General features: G+C 42.2%; 1 protein-coding gene across 1 annotated transcript in view; it reads left to right on the top strand.

Moving 5' to 3' along the window:
* The window catches only part of ADAMTS17 (ADAM metallopeptidase with thrombospondin type 1 motif 17), a 473699-nt gene that overhangs the window by 327788 nt on the left and 124069 nt on the right, over nt 1-21842 (top strand). Inside the window, exons 15-16 of the mRNA XM_049905242.1 lie at nt 1276-1396; nt 5231-5299. Coding sequence (XP_049761199.1) covers nt 1276-1396; nt 5231-5299 — 190 coding nt within the window. The remainder of the gene's footprint in view (nt 1-1275; nt 1397-5230; nt 5300-21842) is intronic.

Raw genomic sequence — 21842 nt, 5'->3', positions numbered from 1 at the left:
TAAGACTAGGAAGAAAGGCCTGGCTGTGTATGTCTGAAAGTCAGCCAATGAAAATCCCATGGATCACAGCAGTCCGATCCCGTTATGGCGTTGCCATGAGTCAGGAGCCAACTAGAAGGCAGCTGACAACAACCTGAGGGATGCTGATACCTGCTCAATTTGGAGTACCACTGCCCTAATGAAACAGAGGACACCAATCAGGTGGTGGCCTGTGGGGCGAGATGTTCACCTCCAGGGGGTCCGCTGTTCGACCAGCTGGGCTCCCAGCCTCACAGGAGGGTGGGAGCAGGGTATGAGAAGGGAAACATGCTGCTAGTGCCATTCAGGCAGCCTGGCAGAGAGTTAGATCGCCTCAGCCTGGGTTATCTTGCCATCCTGGCTTCTGGCTGTAGCAACCTCTACAGTCTGAAGCTGTATCTCATCATCAGTGGGAATAAACCAGCTCTTGTTCCAGAAGTGTCTACTGTAGATTTAAAAAAAAAAAAAAGGAGGGGGATTTAAGTAATTTAACTTATAAATAATTTAAAACTCAGTGTTAAACTTAGATATGTTATTTTGCAGAATACAAAATTCTTGTATATTTCTTTAACAGAAAAAAACAGGGATTCAAAACCTTCTCCCTCTTCTGGTGAACTGGCTTGGGCTGTGCCTCCCCGTCCCACCAAGGGCAGGGACTCCCTCTCCTCTGTTCTCAGACATGTCTTGTCGTGTACCAGGAGCTCTCCTTGGGCTCCGTCTCCCTAACTGAGAAGTGGGGCGGGGGCTCCGACCTGGCCCTGCCTGTGCGGGCTTTGGCCCTGACCTGATCAGACAGTGTGGTCCCTGCTGTGTGTTCTGAGACTGTTGGCTGGTCCAACCAAGAGTCAGCTGTCCCACGTGGCCCCGAGGGACACGTGAATCATATGAAATGTGGCCACTCCGGGTGGCGCTGTAGAAGCCAGGCTTCACACCCCACCCCCGGCCCTCGTTGCCCCGCAGCTCTGTCAGCCGGGCCAGGGATCAGGCACAGTGTGACTTCTGTGGGCCTTCATGGGCCCCAGATATTAAAAATTATATTTTATGAGCACATTGGTATAAAGACCAGTTCAGTCCAGGTTGGATTGTATTCATTTTTTATCTTCTGATTTGTAAAGAAAGTAGAATATTTCTGATGTCCCCCGGTGTTGTATCTGCAGGCCTCATGGAGAGGGGGCCCTGCCGGGCGCCCTCTGAGAAGTCCCCTGAAACTTGTCCTCAGAAGCACAGAATAACCGGCCCTCTGGCCCTCTCGTTTAGAAAATTGGCTGTGACGGCATCATCGGGTCGGCTGCCAAAGAAGACCGGTGCGGGGTCTGCAATGGGGATGGGAAGACCTGCCGAGTGGTGAAGGGGGACTTCAACCACACCCAGGGCTCAGGTCAGTACCGGCCGATGGGGCTCAGCTGCATGGCCAGCTCCATATGTGTCCCACCAGGTTCTTTGCCCAGCATCCAGTGATTCCATGTGCACCCTGCAGTTCCCACTGAAAGACACTCCAGCTATATGATTTCTGAAATGTACTTTAGCACAAATTGTATCTTTAGTTTAAGCCCCTAGATGCAAGTAATTTGCCTGCAAGAGGAAACACTTCCTATCCTCAGTGGTCAGCCCCGGGGTCCAGGAGTGAGGCAATAGTTGCCTGGCCCCAGTGAGTTCCTGTGACCCCTCCCAGCTTCATATCCACCATCTTCTGACGTGCATGAAGAGAAGGTGACAACGACACTTCCAGCAAATCACTTTTACTCTGTTGCAAATTTCCTATCAGTTAAAATATGGTAGCATCTACACATATGTAACATATAAAGTGTGCGTGAAGCCGTGTGCTCTGGGAAGCTCAGCTGTCCCTGTCCACTGAGACTCCAGGGTAACTGTCTCTCCTGCCTCTTCCCAGATGTAGAGATCCCCCAACAACCATCCTTAGAGAGGGATTGCCAAGTGCAGCTCCTGGGCCTTCTTCCCCTTTCTGCTTGAACCATCTTCACAGCCCCAGGTTCTTTGTCCAGAGGAAGGAGATGGTTTTCTGACATCCTGTCCTGGGTGATGCCAGCATGTGATGTCCAGGGTAGAACTGTGGTTGATCCTTAGTGAGGGGAACATGAGGCAGGCAGCTCACCAGGAACGGGAGCTCTCCCCGGAGCCCTGTGTCCATTCACCCAGCCTCAGCCAGAGCCTGTCAGCAGGAGCCCCCCAGGCTCCCATCACTGTCCCTGTCCCCATCCTGAGCACGGCCTTGAGCCTCCTGCTGCCAACCATCCTTGGGCACAGGGTGAGTGGGACCTGAAGCATGTTCCGGGGGAGGGGGGAAGTTCCGCTGGCGCTCCAGGATGGGACCACAAAGGGTGGCAAGTCAGATTTGGCAAACACTTGCAGAGTGCAGTAATCTCTGCCAAGTGTGCTTCTGAGATATCACAGTTTTCTTTCTTTTTGAATACCAAAATCATTGTCATTTCCATGGTCTTTTCATATATACGCGTTTCAGTTCAGTCCCAGGAAACCCGAGTACAGGACATGGCTAAGGCAGAGAGGAGAAATCCGTGCATGCTAGGAGACCTGGCCTGCAGGAAAGTGCCTTCCAGATACCCTGGCGGGGGGAAGGGGGGCACAGCCTGTTACGTGAGCATTCTGCAGGGTGTTGGGAGACAAAACTAGAGCAAACCAAGGGCAAGTACATGAAGCTGCAGGCCCAGGAAGGGCCGGTTTCAAGATTTTAGAGGCAGGTGCTCTGTGTCAGGACTCAAAGCTGATGGAGAATCTGTGTCTGCCACACGGCTTCTGAGGTGACCTGAAGAAGGTGATGCTGGAGCAAGTCAGTTTAGGGGAAATGTGCCCTCTTGAGCTGTGCTCTTCAGATAGGAGCCACTGGAAATTTTAAAATTTAAAGTAAAAATAAACAGAAGTAGAAATTCAGTTCCTCAGCCTCACGAGCCACATTTCAAAGCTCTGAGGCCACGTGGGATTAATGGCTGACATATTGGACAATACAGAGATCTCTTCTGTCGTCACAAAAAGTTCTATTGGATAGCGCTGCTTTGGTCATTTCTGCCACTTTTTTTTGACATGTTTGATACCATTTTCTCTCTTTGTACTCCAACCCCCCGTCTCCCGTGAGACTTGGATCTTGCCTACTGCAACTGTGCCAAACAGCCATGCCCGCCCCGCCCCCTGGGCAATTCTGTAGAACACTGAGGAAGACTCCACCACACACATCTGAAGGCTGCCTCTGTGCGGCCACAGCAGCTCACTTAGGAGAGAACCCAGATCACGGCAAAAGCCTCATGTGTCTGCTGGTGTTTGGTTTTGACACGGTTAGGCCCACCGATCGTCCATGGTAATGCTCACCTGCCCTTCCTTTTCCCCATTCCCCCTTCCCTGGCTGTGTCCTCTCTGTGCGCAGGAGGTAGGTGGGTCAGCTTTCTGTAGCTGCAGTGGCGATTCACCCAAGGAAAGACATCCAGCTGTTGGAGGCCTCCCTGGGGTAGGTGTCCCTCCTTCTCCCCTCCCAGGCTTGTGGCCTAGTCTGCTTCCAGCTATTCTGGCCCAAAGGCTTAGTAAACCTTCAGAGAAAGATAAGCACTTGTTAGCTTCACCTGGCTTTAATGTTCTGGCATTCTGAGTGGTTACCAAATGTCACACTTACATTTTAAAGTGTAAAGCTGCTTTTTCAAATCTTCACAGTTGGGGCCTGTGAGCATAAACTCATTTAAATATGGGTTCTGTTTATTGAAAATATGTGTGCAATGTTCACTCGCACGTGAACGAGTCACCAACTGCATACCTACCATTTTTTTCGTTAAACACACACCTGTAGTAATAGACTGACCTACCAGCGTGCTCGCACATGGAGACATTGGCAGGTGCCCACACATGGACCCATCCCTCAGTAAACATTTCTGCAGCACGGCTACATTGGGAGCACTAGGTCTGCAGAGTCAAAGTTAAGTGTCCCCTAATAGCTCACAGTGGAGGGAAGGGGACCCAGGCAGCCAGTGTGAGTTTCAGGTTAAGTGTGACATGGGGCAGCTCGGCATGGGCTGCTGGGAGAAAGGCAGAATCCTGGTGGGCAACTCCCCTAGTTGTTAACTGAAGGCAGAGGTTGTGGAAGGGCTTTTCGGGCTGAAGGAAAACCTGTATTCTTATGAGACCCAACATAGAGATCACATAAAGCCCCCAGAAAATGGACCAACTAGGTGACTCCAAGTACAGCTGTGTGCATGTGCTAATCCTATCAGCTTAGATAGGAGGGTTCCTTTCATCTCTCCCCAGCTCAAAAGAATGGGGAGAGGAGGAATGTCTTATCACCCTGAAGGGTAAATATCAAAGAAATGCCATTCCAAAAATATAAAATGAGATCCAGCACAGGGGTTTTGTCCAGTTAGATGAAGTCCTGATTCCTGACTGAACTCTTCTGGGTGCTGTCACCTAAGTATTTGGGCAGAGACTCCAGAGCCGACTCAAGGGGTAAAGTGCCACACTCAGTGGGCGAGAAGCCCGGGATGTTCCCTACTGTGTCTGGGAGGTTCCAGCACAGGGGCTGGAGAGACAGCACCATGGGCACAGGCTTCTGATTATCCTCCAGCCTATTGCCTCCCAACTTTGAACAAATGAGGTCCTCAGCAACCCTTCTATAAAAGGAATCAACTCCAGTTGCCTATCTTGTTGCTTTTTTGATGGATGGGCTTTCGACTCAAGACTTTGAGTCGAAAGAGCTGAGTTAGTTGAACTTAGTGATTTGATAGTCTTGGTGTGATGTTTTGACGTCATTCGTTCAGTTGTCACTTTCATGTTAGTACCTCTCTTCCATCCTGCTCCACAGCACTAGAAAGATGACTGGTCAGATTCAAGGTGACTGGTGCCCATGGACAGCCAGGTCACACGTGGACTGAAGTCCCCACTGAGAACCAACCAGGATGCCCTTCGTGCTTCGTTCTTGAAGAACCTGATCGAATAGTCATTTTTTAATAGAGAGGGTGGTGGTTCTGTCCGTTTTGATTGGGTATACCATGTACATGTTCAATAATTACTTGTGAAACACTCTCCCCGTGCCAGGTTCTGTGCGCAGGTCCCTAGGGCTGGGAGTGGACCTTCCTTGGGAAGATTCATTGTTGTGTGATGATAGCACACAATGGCTCCTCTTTACAGTACAATTAAGAGCTGCCATGTCAGTTCTTCAAATGCAGACATAAACCAATTATGATGTATTTCTTTCTCCCAGTCAAGAATAATCTTTGTACGAAGGTGTCCACGTGTGTGATGGCAAAGGCTGTTCCCAAGTGTTTCTCATGTAAGACGTTTGGATATTATGTGTTGTCTTAGTGGTGGCCTGCTTCATGTGGGTTTCTTGTCTTGCTTCCATGCCTGAATGTTTCCTGTATGAAGTCAATGAGAAGGAGTCGTGCATGAAGCCATGGGTAAACACAAAGGCCATCTAGTGTTTATACGTAACTGATATTCAAGACCACTTGTCAAAAGGAAAAACTACAGACTAAAAGCAACTTTAAAGCTACAAAAGCTAGAGAGTCATGGAATTGAGAGGCCAGAGAGAGCACGAGCTGTGGAGAGTGATAGAACAGTCCACCTGTCAACTTTGACTGTCTTCAATTTTTGGAAGAAAAAAACATTGATTTTATTTTTTTCTACCATTCACTTAATTGCTTCTCACTTCATTTCAAAAAGTATTGGGGTAGCTTATGTGTGTTTGAGAGCCCTGGTGACACAGTGGTCAAGAACTCAGGCTTTTAACCAAAAGGCCAGCAGTTTGAATCCACCAGCAGCTCCTTAGAAACCCTACCGGGCAGTTCTGCTCTGTCACATAGGGTCACTGTGAGTCAGAATCAACTGGATGTTGCATGTTTCAAATGGGGAGGGAGCAGTAGAGAAGTTAGTTCAAAAGTCAAGAATTATATTGACGTTTTTACAGGTATGGGGCACCACTATTGGCTAGCAACCTAAAACATTGTATTTGAGGTACGCAGTCCCAGAGCGGACCTGATTCTTCACTATTCTTTCTTCTAAAGTAATTAGAACTTTGTCACAGTAAGATAAGGAGGCACTGTTTCCATAACTGGGGCTGGAATGTTTGAGCACTTCTGCTGAGGATACTGCTTATTTTCTAGTGAGAACTCCTGGCTCCTAAGTCACAACCCCAGAACGCGCCAGTGACTGGGTTAGGAGACTCACAGTAAAGAGAAAGCAAGGAGGGCCCCTCTGGGGCCTGGCCTTGCCCCCCAGGGAGATGCCCCAGTGTGCTGGGGCACGTTGCCGCTCTCCTCGGCCACAGCTGGCACTTTGGCAGAAAATGCTGAGATGTCTCAGAGAATTTAGCCACAGTTGGCACTTTGCTCCATAGGGAAGTTTCCATATTACAGGACTAGATTTCCCTATGGGCAAAAGGGCAGTTGGTAATGTCCACCTTGTTTTCTTGCTGGGGATAAAGGCCATGGCCTTGCTTTGGCCCATCAACATTAAACACACATTCTGAGGGACAAGAAGAGCAGTCTAGCCTTGTGGGCTGTGGGCTTCCCAAGCAGTGAGTTCACCAAAATTAGACTCAGGCATAGGATTTAGGGGTAAATGCAGGATGGAAATACTCTCGTAAATAACTTTTATAGAAAGGGGAGAAATACAAGCTTACCGCAAATCCTTTTTGTGTAAGTTAATTAAAAAAACATTTTGTAAGTTCATTACAGAAAAAGAATTTTGACTTTTTTAATTTTATTTTATTTTGGTGAAAATGTACGCAGCAAAACCCACTCCCATTCCACAGTTTCTAGACATGTCAACATTGTGGTTATTTCTGTTCTAGTTGTTTTACTTCCATTCACTTAATCTCCCTGCGCCCCCCCACCCCACCCCCCTGCCCCAACTTTCTCATCTATGCTTTAAAATAGCTGTTGACCCTTTGGTCTTTATATAGATTTTTTTTTTTTTTTTTAAAGAAACACTTTACTTGAGAGTGACAATCTTTACTCTTTGGGCTAAACTGTTACTTAGTTAAAAGGTGACTTCAGGTGATAGTTTGAATTCAAGATTTGAGGAGCAGCTCAGGGTCATAGTCTTGGGGACTTCTCCAGCCTCAATAGGTCCAGTAAGTCTAGATTCTTTATTTGATTTTTTAAAAGAGTATATTTTATACAATCTGGATAAAAGGACCCAGTACAAGTATCCAGGGTTTTGCCTATATTCCATCATGCCACCTACCAGCTCATTGATTTTCTTCCAAAAATAGCTATCGTAAGCACAAAGGAAAAGTTGTGACCCCAGATCACCTAAAAACAAGTCTATTTGGCAAATGCACACAAAAATTATTTCACAGGAAGCTGTGCTCATGGCCTGGTAATATTAACTATTCAGGAGATTTGAGGCAGGCTTAAGATCAACATAGCTTTTAAGTTTCTTCTGACCACTGTTGCTTATACCAAAGATAGCATGTTCTCCTAGAACAGTGGCAAAGGCATTGAATTTTATCCATGGCTTCCTCATGCAACCAAATCATTTTCTTCTAACTGGATTTCTCCTGCTTGATGGCATAGACTAGAATGGAAAATTATTCCAAAGATAAGATGTTACTACTTTGCAGATTTTTAAAGTAAATCCTCCCTTTTAATGATACTTCATTTCCAGTCAATGTGATGATGTCTGGTATCTATATCATGGGATGTCTAGTCTGAGAGGCATCAAGGTGCTTTAGGACTTGGTGATGGGATTCACTCTTCACAGCAACGTCGGGATGGGCCTTGGGCTCTGAGTCAGAGTAAGGGCTGTTGGAAAAGAGGATAGTAAATTTCTTAGTTTGTGAACAAAGGGCTTGCATTTCAGTTCAGGGGCTTTGTCTTTAATTTGTTCCCTCTATATTGTGAGCAGAGAAACTCATCTTAGAAAGAAAGGTCAGCTGACCCTGTCTGCCACAATGATTGCCCTGCCCTGCTACTTAGGGTTCACCCAACGATGAGCCTTTCTTGAGGTTCTTTGTCTGCCCTGAGCCTTTCACTGTTCTTCAGTATCCCCACCCAAGAGCAACATGAGAAAGGGAGAGAAAACAAATGCATTTTCAATGTTGCCACTTGTGCCAACATCAAGTTTAAAGATAGATGTGGTGGCCACGCATCAGTTGCAACTATACCTTGCTGTGGAAAGTAGAAAATTAATAAATCTGAACCTGGACAGATCTGCTAATGGCCCCAGATTCTACAGCCTGGTGATATTAACACCAAGTAGAAAGATTCCAGTTACCAGCAGCTTCTTTCAGGTAATAATTCCATTCCACAAGCAGATCCAGTTTCCAGGTCTGTTTTGTGGTTTAAATGGAGATTCCTATGCAAAAGCTTTTAATTGCTTTGACTTTGAACAATTTTTGTTCCAGCATTTGACACTATCTTAGATGCCTGGGATCAAACACCCCTACAGAAAGGATTTCTCTAAGAGAAATTTTGTGATACAAAACAGTGTTGTCATCCTAAAAGATGGGGATTTTTTTTGGCCAAAATTTTTAAGTGGAAAAGCATTTCTGCCTTATTTTCAACCTATAATGATTGGATGGTACAGGGCTGTGTGCAGGCTGGGCTGCTTGGGCAAGTCAGTTGTGAAATGTTTCCAAGTCAGAAGTGGTTGAAAATGAACCGTACTGAAAGAACCACAACTGAAGTCATCCTGTCTGAAATCAGGACGGATCAAGGTGAAAGGGTTAGGCAATGGCTGACTTCAAGTTGAATTGTGTTTACATCTGTGGAGTCTCAGTCAGGTAGAGCATTTATTTATAAAAGTCCGAGGCCAGATCTATAGTAACAATGCTAACACATCTGTTACGAAGATTAAAAAACACTGTTAAGCTTTCTCTCCAAGATGGCGAATTAAACACATGTGTGTTTCTCTTTGTCTTCCCAAGATCACCTAAAAATGAAAGAAAAAGGAATTTTTTTTAAAGGCCTAGGGAGAACGAGAACATCTCAGGTAGAAAATCATGCACATGTGAATCAGAATATACTTGGTTATGCTGCAGTAAGCAAGCAAACAAAACACGATGCAACACCCTCCCTACCTCAAGTCTCAAAGACTTGATGCAAAAGTTTATTTCTCACTGATGCCATGTGTTCAACATGGGTTGGTAGAAGGCTGTGCACATTGTGGTCACTCATGGACTGGGAGTGACAGAGAGAGGCTTCACCTGTTCACTTACTGCTACAGTGCCACAGCAGGCAAACTACACACTGGCAACTTTGAAGCTCCCATGTGGAAGTGAAACACATCACATCCACACATATTTTACTGGTCAAAGCAAGTCATGTGGCCACACAAATTAAAAGGGGCAGGGAAGTGCAATCCTACCATGTTGACAGAGAGAGACCTGGAAATATTTGGTGACTGAGTAAAGTTCTCTGCATTCTGGTATTTGGTTGCCAACACATAACAATAGCTTCCTCCCCACTCACCTTAAACCCAATCCTAACAGCAAGCCCCACCCACATACTTGGAGAAAACCTGCCTTTGGCCTCATTCTTGAATGAGAGTCTGCAACACAAATGGAAAAGACCAAAATCAACCGAAAGGATAACCCATGGGAAAAACAAGATAATGCAAATAATAGACATTCAAAATCTCATATACTCTTAGAAAGATTTGAGGTAATATTGCATCCATAAAACAAGAATGGAATGCCAAAGAAGGAACCATCAGAAAACAAAAAGGAGATCTTAGAAATTAAAAATATGACTATCAAATGATAACCAAGTGATAAAAGACACCTTAAAGAAATGATAAATGACAGATTGAGGAAAAAAAATACATGCAACTAGTAACTGAAGAGTTGCTGTTCAAGATAGATTTAACAAAATCTTGAAAATCAATTAGATGAAAACAAAAGGTAAAAAAAAAATGAGCAAAAGTTATGAACAAGGCAGTTAACTGAAGAGGAAATAAAAATGGCCCATAAATATGTGAAAAGATTTCAGCCTTACCGGTAATCAGGTAAATGTAAATGCAGAGAGAGAGCATTTGCTCGCTATCAGATTAGCAAATATTAACAAGCCTGATAGTTTTAAGAAGTCTGTGAATAAATATTTTCATATAATGTTGATTGGTTTATAAATTAAGCCACTACAGAGGGCCGTTCAGCAGTATATTTAGCATTTAAACTGCACATACACTTGACCCAGCAATCCTTTCAGTAGCTTACCTGGTAATACGCTGTGTTTACGCAAAGAAGACAGGCACAAAGATGTTCATTGCAATATTGTTTCTTTTTTAGAGCATCATAAAATTAATATTTTGAAGTGTGCAATTCACTGGTTGTTAGTACATTCAGAGTTGTGCAACCTTCACCGCAATCACCCGAAAAAGAAACCCCATTCCCATTAGCAGTCACTCCCCTTTTCCCCCTACCCCCAGTGGTAGACAGCTACTAACCTCCTTTCTGTCTGTATATGTTTACCTATTCTGGATGTTTCCTGGAAATGGTATCATACAATCTATGGTCTTTTGTGACTGACTTCTTTTGCTTAGCCTAATATTTTCAAGGTTCATCCATACCGTAGCATGTATCAATACTTCATTCTTCTTACTGCCAAATAAAATTTCATTATATGAATATATCACATTTTATTTATCCATTCGTAGGTTGATGGGCATTTGGGTTTCTACTTTTTGGCTATTACGGATAATGTTGCTATGAATATTCTTTTTTAATCTTGATAATTTGAATTTTATTGATTTTATAGCTTAGCTTCTATTTAATTTTTTTCATTGTACTTTAGATGGAGGTTTACAGAGCAAACTAACTTATCATTAAACAGTTAATACACATACTGTTTTGTGACATTGGTTGCCAGTTCCACAACGTGTCAACACTCTCTCCTCAACCTTGGGTTCCCTGTTACCAGCTTTCCTGTCCCCTCCTGCCTTCTTGTCCTGGTCCCTGGGCTGGTGTGCCTATTTAGTCTCATTTTGTTTTATGGGCCTGTTTAATCTTTGGCTAAAGGGTGAACTTCAGGAGTGACTTCAGTACTGAGCTAAAAGGGTGTCGGGGGGGCCCATACTCTCAGGGTTTCTCCAGTCTCTGGCCACTGGCAGATCTTTTTTTGTGAGTTAGAATTTTGTTCTACATTTTTCTCCAGCTCTGTCCGAGACCTTCTTTATGATCTCTGTCAGAGCGGTCGGTGGTGGTAGCCTGGCACTGTCTAGTTGTGCTGGACTCAGTCTGGTGGAGGCTGTGGTAATTGTGTCCCATTAGTCCTTTGGACTAATCTTTCCCTTGCGTCTTTGGTTTTCTTCATTCTCCCTTGCTCCAGATGGGGTGGGACCAGTGGAGTATCTTAGATGGCTCCTCACAGCTTTTAAGACCCCAAACGCTACTCACCACAGTTGAATGTAGAACATTTTCTTTATAAACTATATTATGCCACTTGAGCTAGATGTCCCCTGAGACCATGGTCCCCAGGGCCTTAGCCCAGTAATTTGGATCCTCAGGGAATTTGGATGTGCTAGTGAATCTTCCATGACCTTGCTTGCTCAAGTTGTGCTGACTTCCCCAGTGTTGTGAACTGTCTTACCCTTCACCAAAGCTATCACTTATCTACTGTCCAGTTAGTGTTTTTCCCTCCCCATCCATTCCCTCCCTCGTAACCATCAAAGATTGTTTCTTTAACTAGATGGTGTCCGGCTACCACCAATGACCGCCCTGACAGGGAACACAACAAAAAAGAGTCCCTGAAAAGGCAGGAGAGAAGTGGGTGAAGAACTCAAATTCTAGTAAAAAGACCAGACTTAAATGGTCTGACTGAGACTGGAGAGACCCTGGAAGACATGGCCCCGGACTCTGTTAGCCCAAAACTAAAACCATTCCCAAAGCCAACTTTTCAGACAAAGATTAGACTAGGTTATGAGACATAAAATGATACTTATGAGGAGTGTGCTTCTTAGCCGGAGTAGATAAAAAAAAAAAAAAGTTTTTTTTTTTTTTTTTTAAATGGGCAACTCCTTTCCAGAAGTGAAATGAGAAGGCAGAAAGGGACGGGAGCTGGTTGAGTGTACACGGGAAATACAGAGTGAAAGGACTGTGCTGTCACATTACAGGGAGAGCAACTAGGGTCACAGAACAATGTGAGTATACATTTTTGTATGAGAAAATAACTTGAACTGTAAACTTTCACTTGAAGCATAATAAAAAAAAATTGTTTTCTTTCTATGTGTAAACTTTTTCATGAATTTTTTTTATAATAGTGGTCTCATATGTGTCCATTTGTGATTGACTTATTTCACTCAGCATAATGCCCTCCAGATTCATCCATGCTGTGAGATGTTTCACAAGTTTATCGTTGTTCGTCATCGTTGCGTAGCATTACATTGAGTATATGTACCATAGTTTATCTGTTCATCTGTTGATGGGTACCTTGGTTGTTTCCATCTTTTTGCTATTGGGAATAATGCTGCAGTGGACCAGGGTATGCCTATGTCTATTCGTGTCATGTCATTTATTTCTCTAGGATGTATACCTAGGAGTGGAATTGCTGGATCGTATGGTGTTCCTATTTCCAGCTTTTTAAGGAAGCACCGTATCACTTTCCAAAATGGTTATACCATCTTACATTCCCACCAGTAGTGCGAAGAGTTCCAAACTCCCCACAGTCTCTCAAACATTTGTTATTTTCTGTTTTTTGATTCATGTCAGTAACATTAAGGTGAGATAGTATCTCACTGTGGGTTTGATTTGCATTTCTCTAATGGCTGGTGATTATGAGCATTTCCTCATATGTCTGTTATCCACCTGAATGTCTCCTTTGGTGAAGTGTCTATTCATATCCTTTGCCTTTTTTTTTTTTTTTTTTGCCATCTGTGTATCTTCTTTTTTTTTTGAATTGTACTTTAGATGAAGGTTTACAGAACAAACTAACTTCTCATTAAAAAATTAGTACACGTATTGTTTAGTGACATTGGTTACCAACCCCATAACATGTCAACACTCTCTGTTCTCGACTTTGGGTTCCCTATTACCAGCTTTCCTGTTCCCTACTGCCTTCTAGTCCTTGCCCCTGGCCTGGTGTGCCTCTTTAGTCTTGTTTTGTTTTATGGGCCTGTCTAATCTTAGATGAAGGGTGAACTGCAGGAGTAACTTCAGTAGTGAGCTAAAAGGGTGTCCAGGGGGCCATACTCTCAGGGTCTCTCCAGTCTCTGTCAGACAGGTAAGTCTGGTGTTTTTTTCTGAGTTAGAATTTTCTTCTACATTTTTCTTCTGCTCAGTTCTGGCTCTTCTGTTGTGATCCCTGTCACAGCAGTCAGTGGCGATAGCTGGGCACCATATAGTGGTGCTGGACCCAGTCTGGTGGAGGCTGTGGTAGTTGTGATCCATTAGTACTTTGGACTAATCTTTCCCTTGTGTCTTTAGCTTTCTTCGTTCTTCCTTCCTTTGCCTATTTTTTAATTGGATTATTAGTCTTTTTGTTGTACAGGAATTAAATTTTCCTATAGATTTTAGACAGTAGGCTTTCGTTGGATTTGTCATAGACAAAAATTTTTCCCGGTCTGTAGGTTCTCTTTTACTCTTTTGGTAAAGTCTTTTGAGGAGTATAAGTATTAATATTTAGAAGATCCCAGTTATCTAGCTTATCTTCTGGTGTTTCTGTATTGTTAGTTATGGTTTGTATCCTGTTTATGCCAGGTATTAGGGCCTCTAGTGTTGATCCTATTTTTTCTTCTGTGATCTTTATAGTTTTCAGTCTTCTATTTAGGTCTTTGAACCATTTTGAAATAGTTTTTGTGTATGATGTGAGTTATGGGTCCTGTTTTGTTTTGTTTTTTTTTTTTTTGATTATGCTTTAAGTGAAAGTTTACAAATTAAGTCAGTCTCTCACATAAAAACTTATATACACCTTGCTATATACTCCCAATCACTCTCCCCCTAATGAGACAGCCCGCTCCCTCCCTCCACTCTCTCTTTTCGTATCCATTTCGCCAGCTTCTAAACCCCTCTATCCTCTCATCTCCCCTCCAGGCAGGAGATGCCAACATAGTCTCAAGGGTCCACCTGATCCAAGAAGCTCACTCCTCACCAGCATCCCTCTCCAACCCGTTGTCCAGTCCAATCCATGTCTAAAGAGTTGGCTTTGGGAATGGTTCCTGTCCTGGGCCAACAGAAGGTCTGGGGGCCATGACCACCAGGGTCCTTCCAGTCTCAGTCAGACCATTAAGTCTGGTCTTTTTATGAGACTGTAGGGTCTGCACCCCACTGCTCTCCTGCTCCCTCAGGGATTCTCTGTTGTGTTCCCTGTCAGGGCAGTCATCGGTTGTAGCCAGGCACCATCTAGTTCTTCTGGTCTCAGGCTGATGTAGTCTCTGGTTCATGTCCCTTTCTGTCTCTTGGGCTTGTAATTACATTGTGTCCTTGGTGTTCTTCATTCTCCTTTGATCCAGTTGGGTTGAGACTCATTGATGCATATTAGATGGTCGCTTGCTAGGTGTTTAAGACCCCAGACACCACTCTTCGAAGTGGTGTGCAGAATGTTTTCCTAATAGATTTTATTATGCCAGTTGACTTAGATATCCCCTGAAGCTATGGTCCCCAAACCCCTGCCCCTGCTACGCTGGCCTTCGAAGCATTCAGTTTATTCAGGAAACTGCTTTGCTTTTGGTTCAGTCCCATTGTGCTGACCACCACTGTATTGTGTGTTGCCTTTCCCTTCACCTAAAGTAGTTCTTACCTACTATCTAATTACTGAATGCCCCTCTCCCACCCTCCCTCCCTCCTCTCGTAACCATGAAAGAATATTTTCTTCTCAGTTTAAACTATTTCTCAAGTTCTTATAATAGTGGTCTTATACATTATTTGTCCTTTTGCAACTGACTAATTTCACTCAGCATAATGCCTTCCAGTTTCCTCCATGTTATGAAATGTTTCACAGATTCCTCAGTGTTCTTTATCGACGTATACTATTCCATTGTGTGAATATACCATAATTTATTTATCCATTCATCCGTTGATGGGCACCTTAGTTGCTTCCACCTTTTTCTTACTGTAAACAGTGCTGCAGTAAACATGGGTGTGCGTATATCTGTTCCTAAGCAGACTCTAATTTCTCTAGAATATATTCCAAGGAGTGGGATTGCCGGACCGTATGGTAGTTCTAAGGAAGCGCCAAATCGATTTCCAAAGTGGTTGTACCATTTTACATTCCCACCAGCAGTATATAAGTGTTCCAGTCTCTCCATAGCCTCTCCAGTATTTATTATTTTGTGTTTTTTGGATTAATGCTAGCCTTGTTGGAGTGAGATGGAATCTCATTGTAGTTTTGATTTGCATTTCTCTAATGGCTAATGATCGTGAACATTTCCTCACGTACCTGTTAGCTATCTGAATGTCTTCTTTAGTGAAGTGTCTATTCATATCTTTTGCCCATTTTTTAATAGGGTTATATATCTTTTTATAGTTGAGTTTTTGCAGTAACATGTAGATTTTAGAGATCAGGCACTGATAGGAAATATCATAGCTAAAAACTTTTTCCCAATCTTTGGGCAGTCTTTTTACTCTTTTGGTGAAGTCTTTGGATGAGCATAGGTCTTTGGTTTTCAGGAGCTCCCACTTATCTAGTTTTTCTTCTGCATTCTTAATAGTGTTTTGTATACTGTTTATGCCATGTATTAGGGCTCCTAACATCCCTATTTTTTCTCCCATGATCTTTATCGTTTTAGATTTTATGTTTAGGTCTTTCATCCATTTAGAGCTCGTTATTGTGCATGGAGTGAGGTATGGGTCTTGTTTCATTTTTTTTCAAATACATATCCACTTACGACAGGACCATTTGTTAAAAAGACTGTCTTTCTCCATTTAACTGTTTTGGGGCCTTTGTCAAGTATCAACTGCTCATATGTGGATGGATTTATGTCTGGATTCTCAATTCTGTTCCATTGGTCCATGTATCTGTTGTTGTACCAGTACCAGGTGGTATAATAGGTTCTAAAATCAGGTAAAGTAAGGCCTCCCACTTTGTTCTTCTTTTTCAGTAATGCCTTGTTTATCCAGGGCCTCTTTCCCGTCCATATGAAGTTGGCGATTTGTTTCTCCACCTCATTAACAAATGTCTTTGGGATTTGGATCGGAATTACATTAAATGTATAGATCGCTTTTGGTAGAATAGGCATTTTTATAATGTTAAGTCTTCCTGTCCACGAGCAAGGTATGTTCTTCCACTTATGTAAGTCTCTTTTGGTTTCTTGCAGAAGTGTACTGTAGTTTTCTTTGTATAAGTCTTTTGTATCTCTGGTAAGATTTATTCCTAAGTATTTTATCTTCTTGGGGGCTACTGTAAATGGCATTGATTTGGTGATTTCCTCTTCGATGTTCTTTTTGTTGGTTTAGAGGAACCCAATTGATTTTTGTATGTTTATTTTGTATCCCGATACTCTGCTGAACTCTTCTATAAGTTTCAGTAGTTTTCTGGAGGATTCCTTAGGGCTTTCTGTGTATAAGATCATGTCATCTGCAAATAGAGATACTTTGACTTCTTCCTTGCCAATCTGGATGCACTTCATTTCTTTATCTAGCCTAATTGCTCTGGCTAGGACTTCCAGCACAATATTGAATAACAGTGGTGATAAAGGGCATCCTTGTCTGGTTCCCGATCTCAGTGGGAATGTTTTCAGGCTCTCTCCATTCAGGGTGATGTTGGCTGTTGGCTTTGTATAAATGCCCTTTATTATGTTGAGGAATTTTCCTTCTATTCCTATTTTGCTGAGAGTTTTTGTCATGAATGGGTGTTGAACTTTGTCAAATGCCTTTTAAGCATCAATTGATAAAATCATGTGATTCTTGTCTTTTGTTTTATTTATGTGGTGGATTACATTAATTGTTTTTCTGATGTTGAACCATCCCTGCATACCTGGTATGAATCCCACTTGGTCATGGTGAATTTTTTTTTTTTTTGATGCGTTGCTGAATTCTATTGGCTAGAATTTTGTTGAGGATTTTTGCGTGTACATTCATGAGGGATATAGATCTATAATGTTTTTTCTTGTGGTGTCTTTATCTGGTTTTGGTATCAGGGATATGATGGCTTCATAGAATGAATTTGGTGGTATTCTTCCATCCTTTTCTATACTCTGAAATACCTTTAGCAGTAGTGGTGTTAACTCTTCTCTGAAAGTTTGGTAGAACTCTGCAGTGAAGCTGTCTAGGCCAGGGTTTTTTTTTTTTTGCTGGGAGTTTTTTGATTACATTTTCAATCTCTTCTTTTATTATGGGTCTATTTGATTGTTCTACCTCTGTTTGTGTTAGTTTAGGTAGGTAGTGTGTTTCTAGGAATTCATCCATTTCTTCTAGGTTTTCAAATTTGAGTATAGTTTTTCATAGTAATCTCATATGATTCTTTTAATTTCAGTTGGGTCTGTTGTAATATCGCCCATCTCATTTCTTATTCGGGTTATTTGCTTCCTCTCCTGTTTTTCTTTTGTCAGTTTGGCCAGTGGTTTATCAATTTTGTTAATTTTTTCAAAGAACCAGCTTTTGGTCTTGTTAATTCTTTCAATTGTTTTTCTGTTTTCTATTTCATTTAGTTCAGCTCTAATTTTTATTATTTGTTTCCTTCTGGTGCCTGTGGGTTTCTTTTGTTGCTCGCTTTCTATTTGTTCAAGTTGTAGGGATAGTTCTTTGATTTTGGCCCTTTCTTCTTTTTGCACGTATGCATTTATTGATATAAATTGGCCTCTGAGCACCGCTTTTGCTTTGTCCCAAAGGTTCTGATAGGAAGTATTTTCATTCTCATTGGATTCTATGAATTTCTTTATTCCATCCTTAATGTATTCTATAACCCAGTCTTTTTTGAACAGGGTATAGTTCAGTTTCCAAGTATTTGATTTCCTTTCCCTGGTTTTTCTGTTACTGATTTCTACTATTATGGCCTTATGGTCTGAGAAAATGCTTTATAATATTTCGATGTTTTGGATTCTGTTAAGGCTGCTTTATGACCTAATGTGATCTATTCTAGAGAATGTTCCATGTGCACTAGAAAAGAAAGTATAGTTGGATGCTGTTGGGTGGAGTGTTCTGTAAATGTCTTTGAGGTCAAGTTGGTTGATTGTGGCATTTAGATCTTCCATGTCTTTATTGAGCTTCTTTCTGGATGTCCTGTCCTTCACCGAAAGTGGTGTGTTGAAGTCTCCTACTATTATTGTAGAGCTGTGTATCTCACTTTTCAATGTGGATAGAGTTTGTTTTATGTATCTTGCAGCCCTGTCATTGGGTGTATAAATATTTTTTAAAATGGTTATATCTTCTTGGTGTATTGTCCCTTTAATTATTATATGGTGTCCTTCCTTATCCTTTATGCTGGATTTAACTTTAAAGTCTCTTTTGTCAGAAATTAATATTGCCACTCCTGCTCTTTTTTGATTGTTGTTTGCTTGATATATTTTTTTCCATCCTTTGAGTTTTAGTTTGTTTGTGTCTCTAAGTCTAAGGTGTGTCTCTTGTAGGCAGCATATAGACAGATTGTGTTTTTTAATTTATTCTGCCACTGTCTCTTTATTGGTGCATTTAGTCCATTTACATTCAGGGTTATTATGGATAGGTATGAACTCAGTGCTATCATTTTGATGTCTTTTTTTGTGTGTTTTCGACAGTTTCTTTTTCCCACTTAATTTTATGTGCTCAGTAGATTATCTTTATATATTGTCCTTTCCTCATGTTTGTTGTTGTTGATTTTGTTTCTGCTGAGTCTCTATTTTTTTCCTGTACTTTATTTTGATAAATAGGATAGTTTGTCTCCTTTGTGGTTACCTTATTATTTACCCCTGTTTTTCTAAGTTTAAATCTAACTTTTATTTCTTTGTATCGCCATATCTTCCTCTCCTTTGGGAAGGTCTATAATTACATTTCTTAGCCCCTCTTTATTATTTTAATATTGTCTTCTTTTATAAAATAACATCACTGTTACCCTGTTTTGAGCTTTTTTTTTTAAAATAATCTTGCTTTGTTTTTTGGATTTCCCTGTCTGGGCTGACTTCTGGTTGCTCTGCCCAGTGTTCTAGTCTTGCGTCGATACCTGATATTGATTTTCTAACCAAAGAACTCCCTTTAGTATTTCTCGTCATTTTGGTTTGGTTTTTACGAATTCCCTAAACTTGTGTTTATCTGGAAATATCTTAATTTCACCTTCATGTTTAAGAGACAGTTTTGCTGGATATATGATTCTTGGCAGGCAGTTTTTCTCTTTCAATTTTTTAAATATGTCATCCCATTGCCTTTTTGCCTGCATGGCTTCTGCCGAGTGGTCCGAGCTTATTCTTATTGGCTCTTCTTTGTAGGTGACTTTTCATTTATCCCTCGCAGCTCTTATAATTCTCTCTTTATCTTTGGTTTTGGTAAGTTTGATTATAATATGTCTTGGTGACTTTCTTTTAACATCTACCTTATGTGGAGTTCCATGAGCATCTTGGATAAATATCTTCTCATCTTTCATGATATCAGGGAAGTTCTCTGCCAACAAATCTTCCACAATTCTCTCTGTATTTTCTGTTATCCCTCCCTGTTCTGGTACTCCAGTCACTCGTAGGTTTTTCTCTTGATAGAGTCCCACATGATTCTTAATGTTTCTTCATTTTTTTTAATTCTTTTATCTGATTTTTCTTCAAGTATATTAGTGCCAAATGATTTATCTTTGAGTTCAGAAATTCTGTCTTCTGCTTGCTCAATTCTGCTCCTCTGACTTTCTATTGAGTTGTCTACTTCTGTAATTTTGTTGTTGATCTGAATTTCTGATTCCTGTCTGTGGATTTTTCCAGCTTATTAAACTTTTCATTATGTTTCTGAATAATCTTTCTAATTTCTTCAATTATTTTATCTGTGTGTTCCTTGGCTTGTTCTGCATATTGCCTCATTTCCTTCCTGATGTCTTGAAGGGTTCTATATATTAAACTTTTGTATTCTGCCTGTGGTAATTCCAGGAATGCACTTTCATCTAGAAGATCCCTGGATTTTTTGTTTTGAGAGTTCGTTGAGATGATCATGGTCTGTTTCTTTATGTGACTTGATATTGACTGTTGTTTCCGAGCGATTTGGAGTTATTATATTAGTTTATGCTTGCTTACTGTGTCGTAGCTGCTTGCTTTGTTTTGTTTTGATATATCGAAATGGGTTGCTTGAGTGAGCTACCTTGATTATATTTGTATGTGGAGCTCTGATGTCCTGTCCCCAGCTGGCTAGAGCTGTTATCAGGTATATCAGTCTAGAAGTCCTTTCAGTTTTCTTGTATGAATTCAGTTCAGGTGTCCAGGTAGCTGATCATCAAGTGTGTGGTACAGGCTCTGTCCTACAGTCTTAGAGGGGCCGAGGTGATTGGTATATGTAGCAATACCTGATTGCAGCAGGAGGTCACACTCTGAACAAGGCAGGGGGCCAAGATCTGACCCCCAAGTGTCTCTGAGGAAAATGCGCACCTGTTCCCTAGAGCATGCAGGTGGGTGGGTTCTGCAGACAGACCATGGGCACCCAAAATTTTTGGTCATAAGGACTGGGAGGTACCAGTTATCCTTGGACCCCTGTCAGGGTGGCTGGGTGACCTGAGTGGAGCTGCCAGTCCTTAGGTACCTGATGTGGGTAGGTTAGGACCTTGTTTAATAGGCAAAGCAATGTCAAACATCAAACACCCACCTCTTCACTGCACAGCTGAAAGAGTTGGAGTCTGCCAGCGAGGGCCTATCTCCCAAAATAGGCCCACACATGTCCATGCAGAGGGGAAATGTGCTCAAAGTCCATGGACCATTTATGCCTGGACAGGAGCCGCTTGTGTCCTGAGCTCTCCCTGTTAGTGGAGCTAGGAATTTATCTTTTCCTCCAATTGCAAAGGTTTTTCCTTCCCCGAGGCCGGTGGGATAGCTCTAGGTGCTCAACAGTGCCTGTCTCAGCCCAGGGAATTCAGCCGCTGAAGCCGGCTTGGGGATGGGGCGGGCACATTAAAATACATGCAAGTACTTAGCTTTTGCCGAAAGTGCCATTCTTCTTTGGTTCCGGAGGTGTGAGTAGGCCCTGTGGCTCGCTGCTTCTCCCTGAGGAAACTGTGGCCGAATGCTAGTACCAGCGTGCCACCGCTGCCGCTCCGGGAATAGTGCCTGAGGGCTCCCCACGATTCAGGTCCAGTAACTCTTCTCTGCTTCTGAATGCTCTCTTCCTCCTCCTGCCCCTCAGTTCATTTTCTAAGCTTGCCTTTGAAGCTCAGAGTTCCCAGCTTGTCACAAATATACTCGTTTCACTTGTTTTTTCAGGTTTCTGTTGTAAAGAGGGCTCACTGGAAGCATCTGTCTATTCCACCATCTTGACTCCCCCTCCCTGTTTCATTTTTTACAGATGGATATCAAGTTTTGCCAGCAGCATTTGTTGAAAAAACTGTCTTTCCCCCATTTAATAGACTTCGGGCCTTTGTCGAAGATCAGGTGACCATAGGTGCATGGATTTACACCTGGGTTCTTGATTCTGTTCTCTTGGTCAGTGTGTCTGTCCTTGTACCAGTACCAGGACCTTTTGACTACCATAGCTCTTTAGTAGGTTCAGAGGTCAGGTCGTGCCTGCACTTCTACTTTATTCTTCTTCTTCAATGGTGCCTTAGTTTCCAGGGCCTCTTCCTGTTTCATATGAAGTTAATCATTAGTTTTTCCATCTCCGTAAAGAATGCTGTAGGTGTTTGGATCAGGATTGTTTGTATTTGTAGATCGCTTTGGGTAGATTTGACGTTTTCACAATGTTGAGTCTACATATCCATGAGCATGGTATGTTTTTCCATTAATGTAGGTCTCCTTTGGTTTCTTGCAGTAGTGTCTTATAGCTTTCTTTGTATGGGTCTTTTATGTCCCTG

The sequence above is a fragment of the Elephas maximus genome, chromosome 13 (genome assembly GCF_024166365.1).
Source record: "Elephas maximus indicus isolate mEleMax1 chromosome 13, mEleMax1 primary haplotype, whole genome shotgun sequence".
NCBI lineage: Eukaryota > Metazoa > Chordata > Mammalia > Proboscidea > Elephantidae > Elephas > Elephas maximus.
This window is presented reverse-complemented; position numbering and strand designations above follow the sequence as displayed.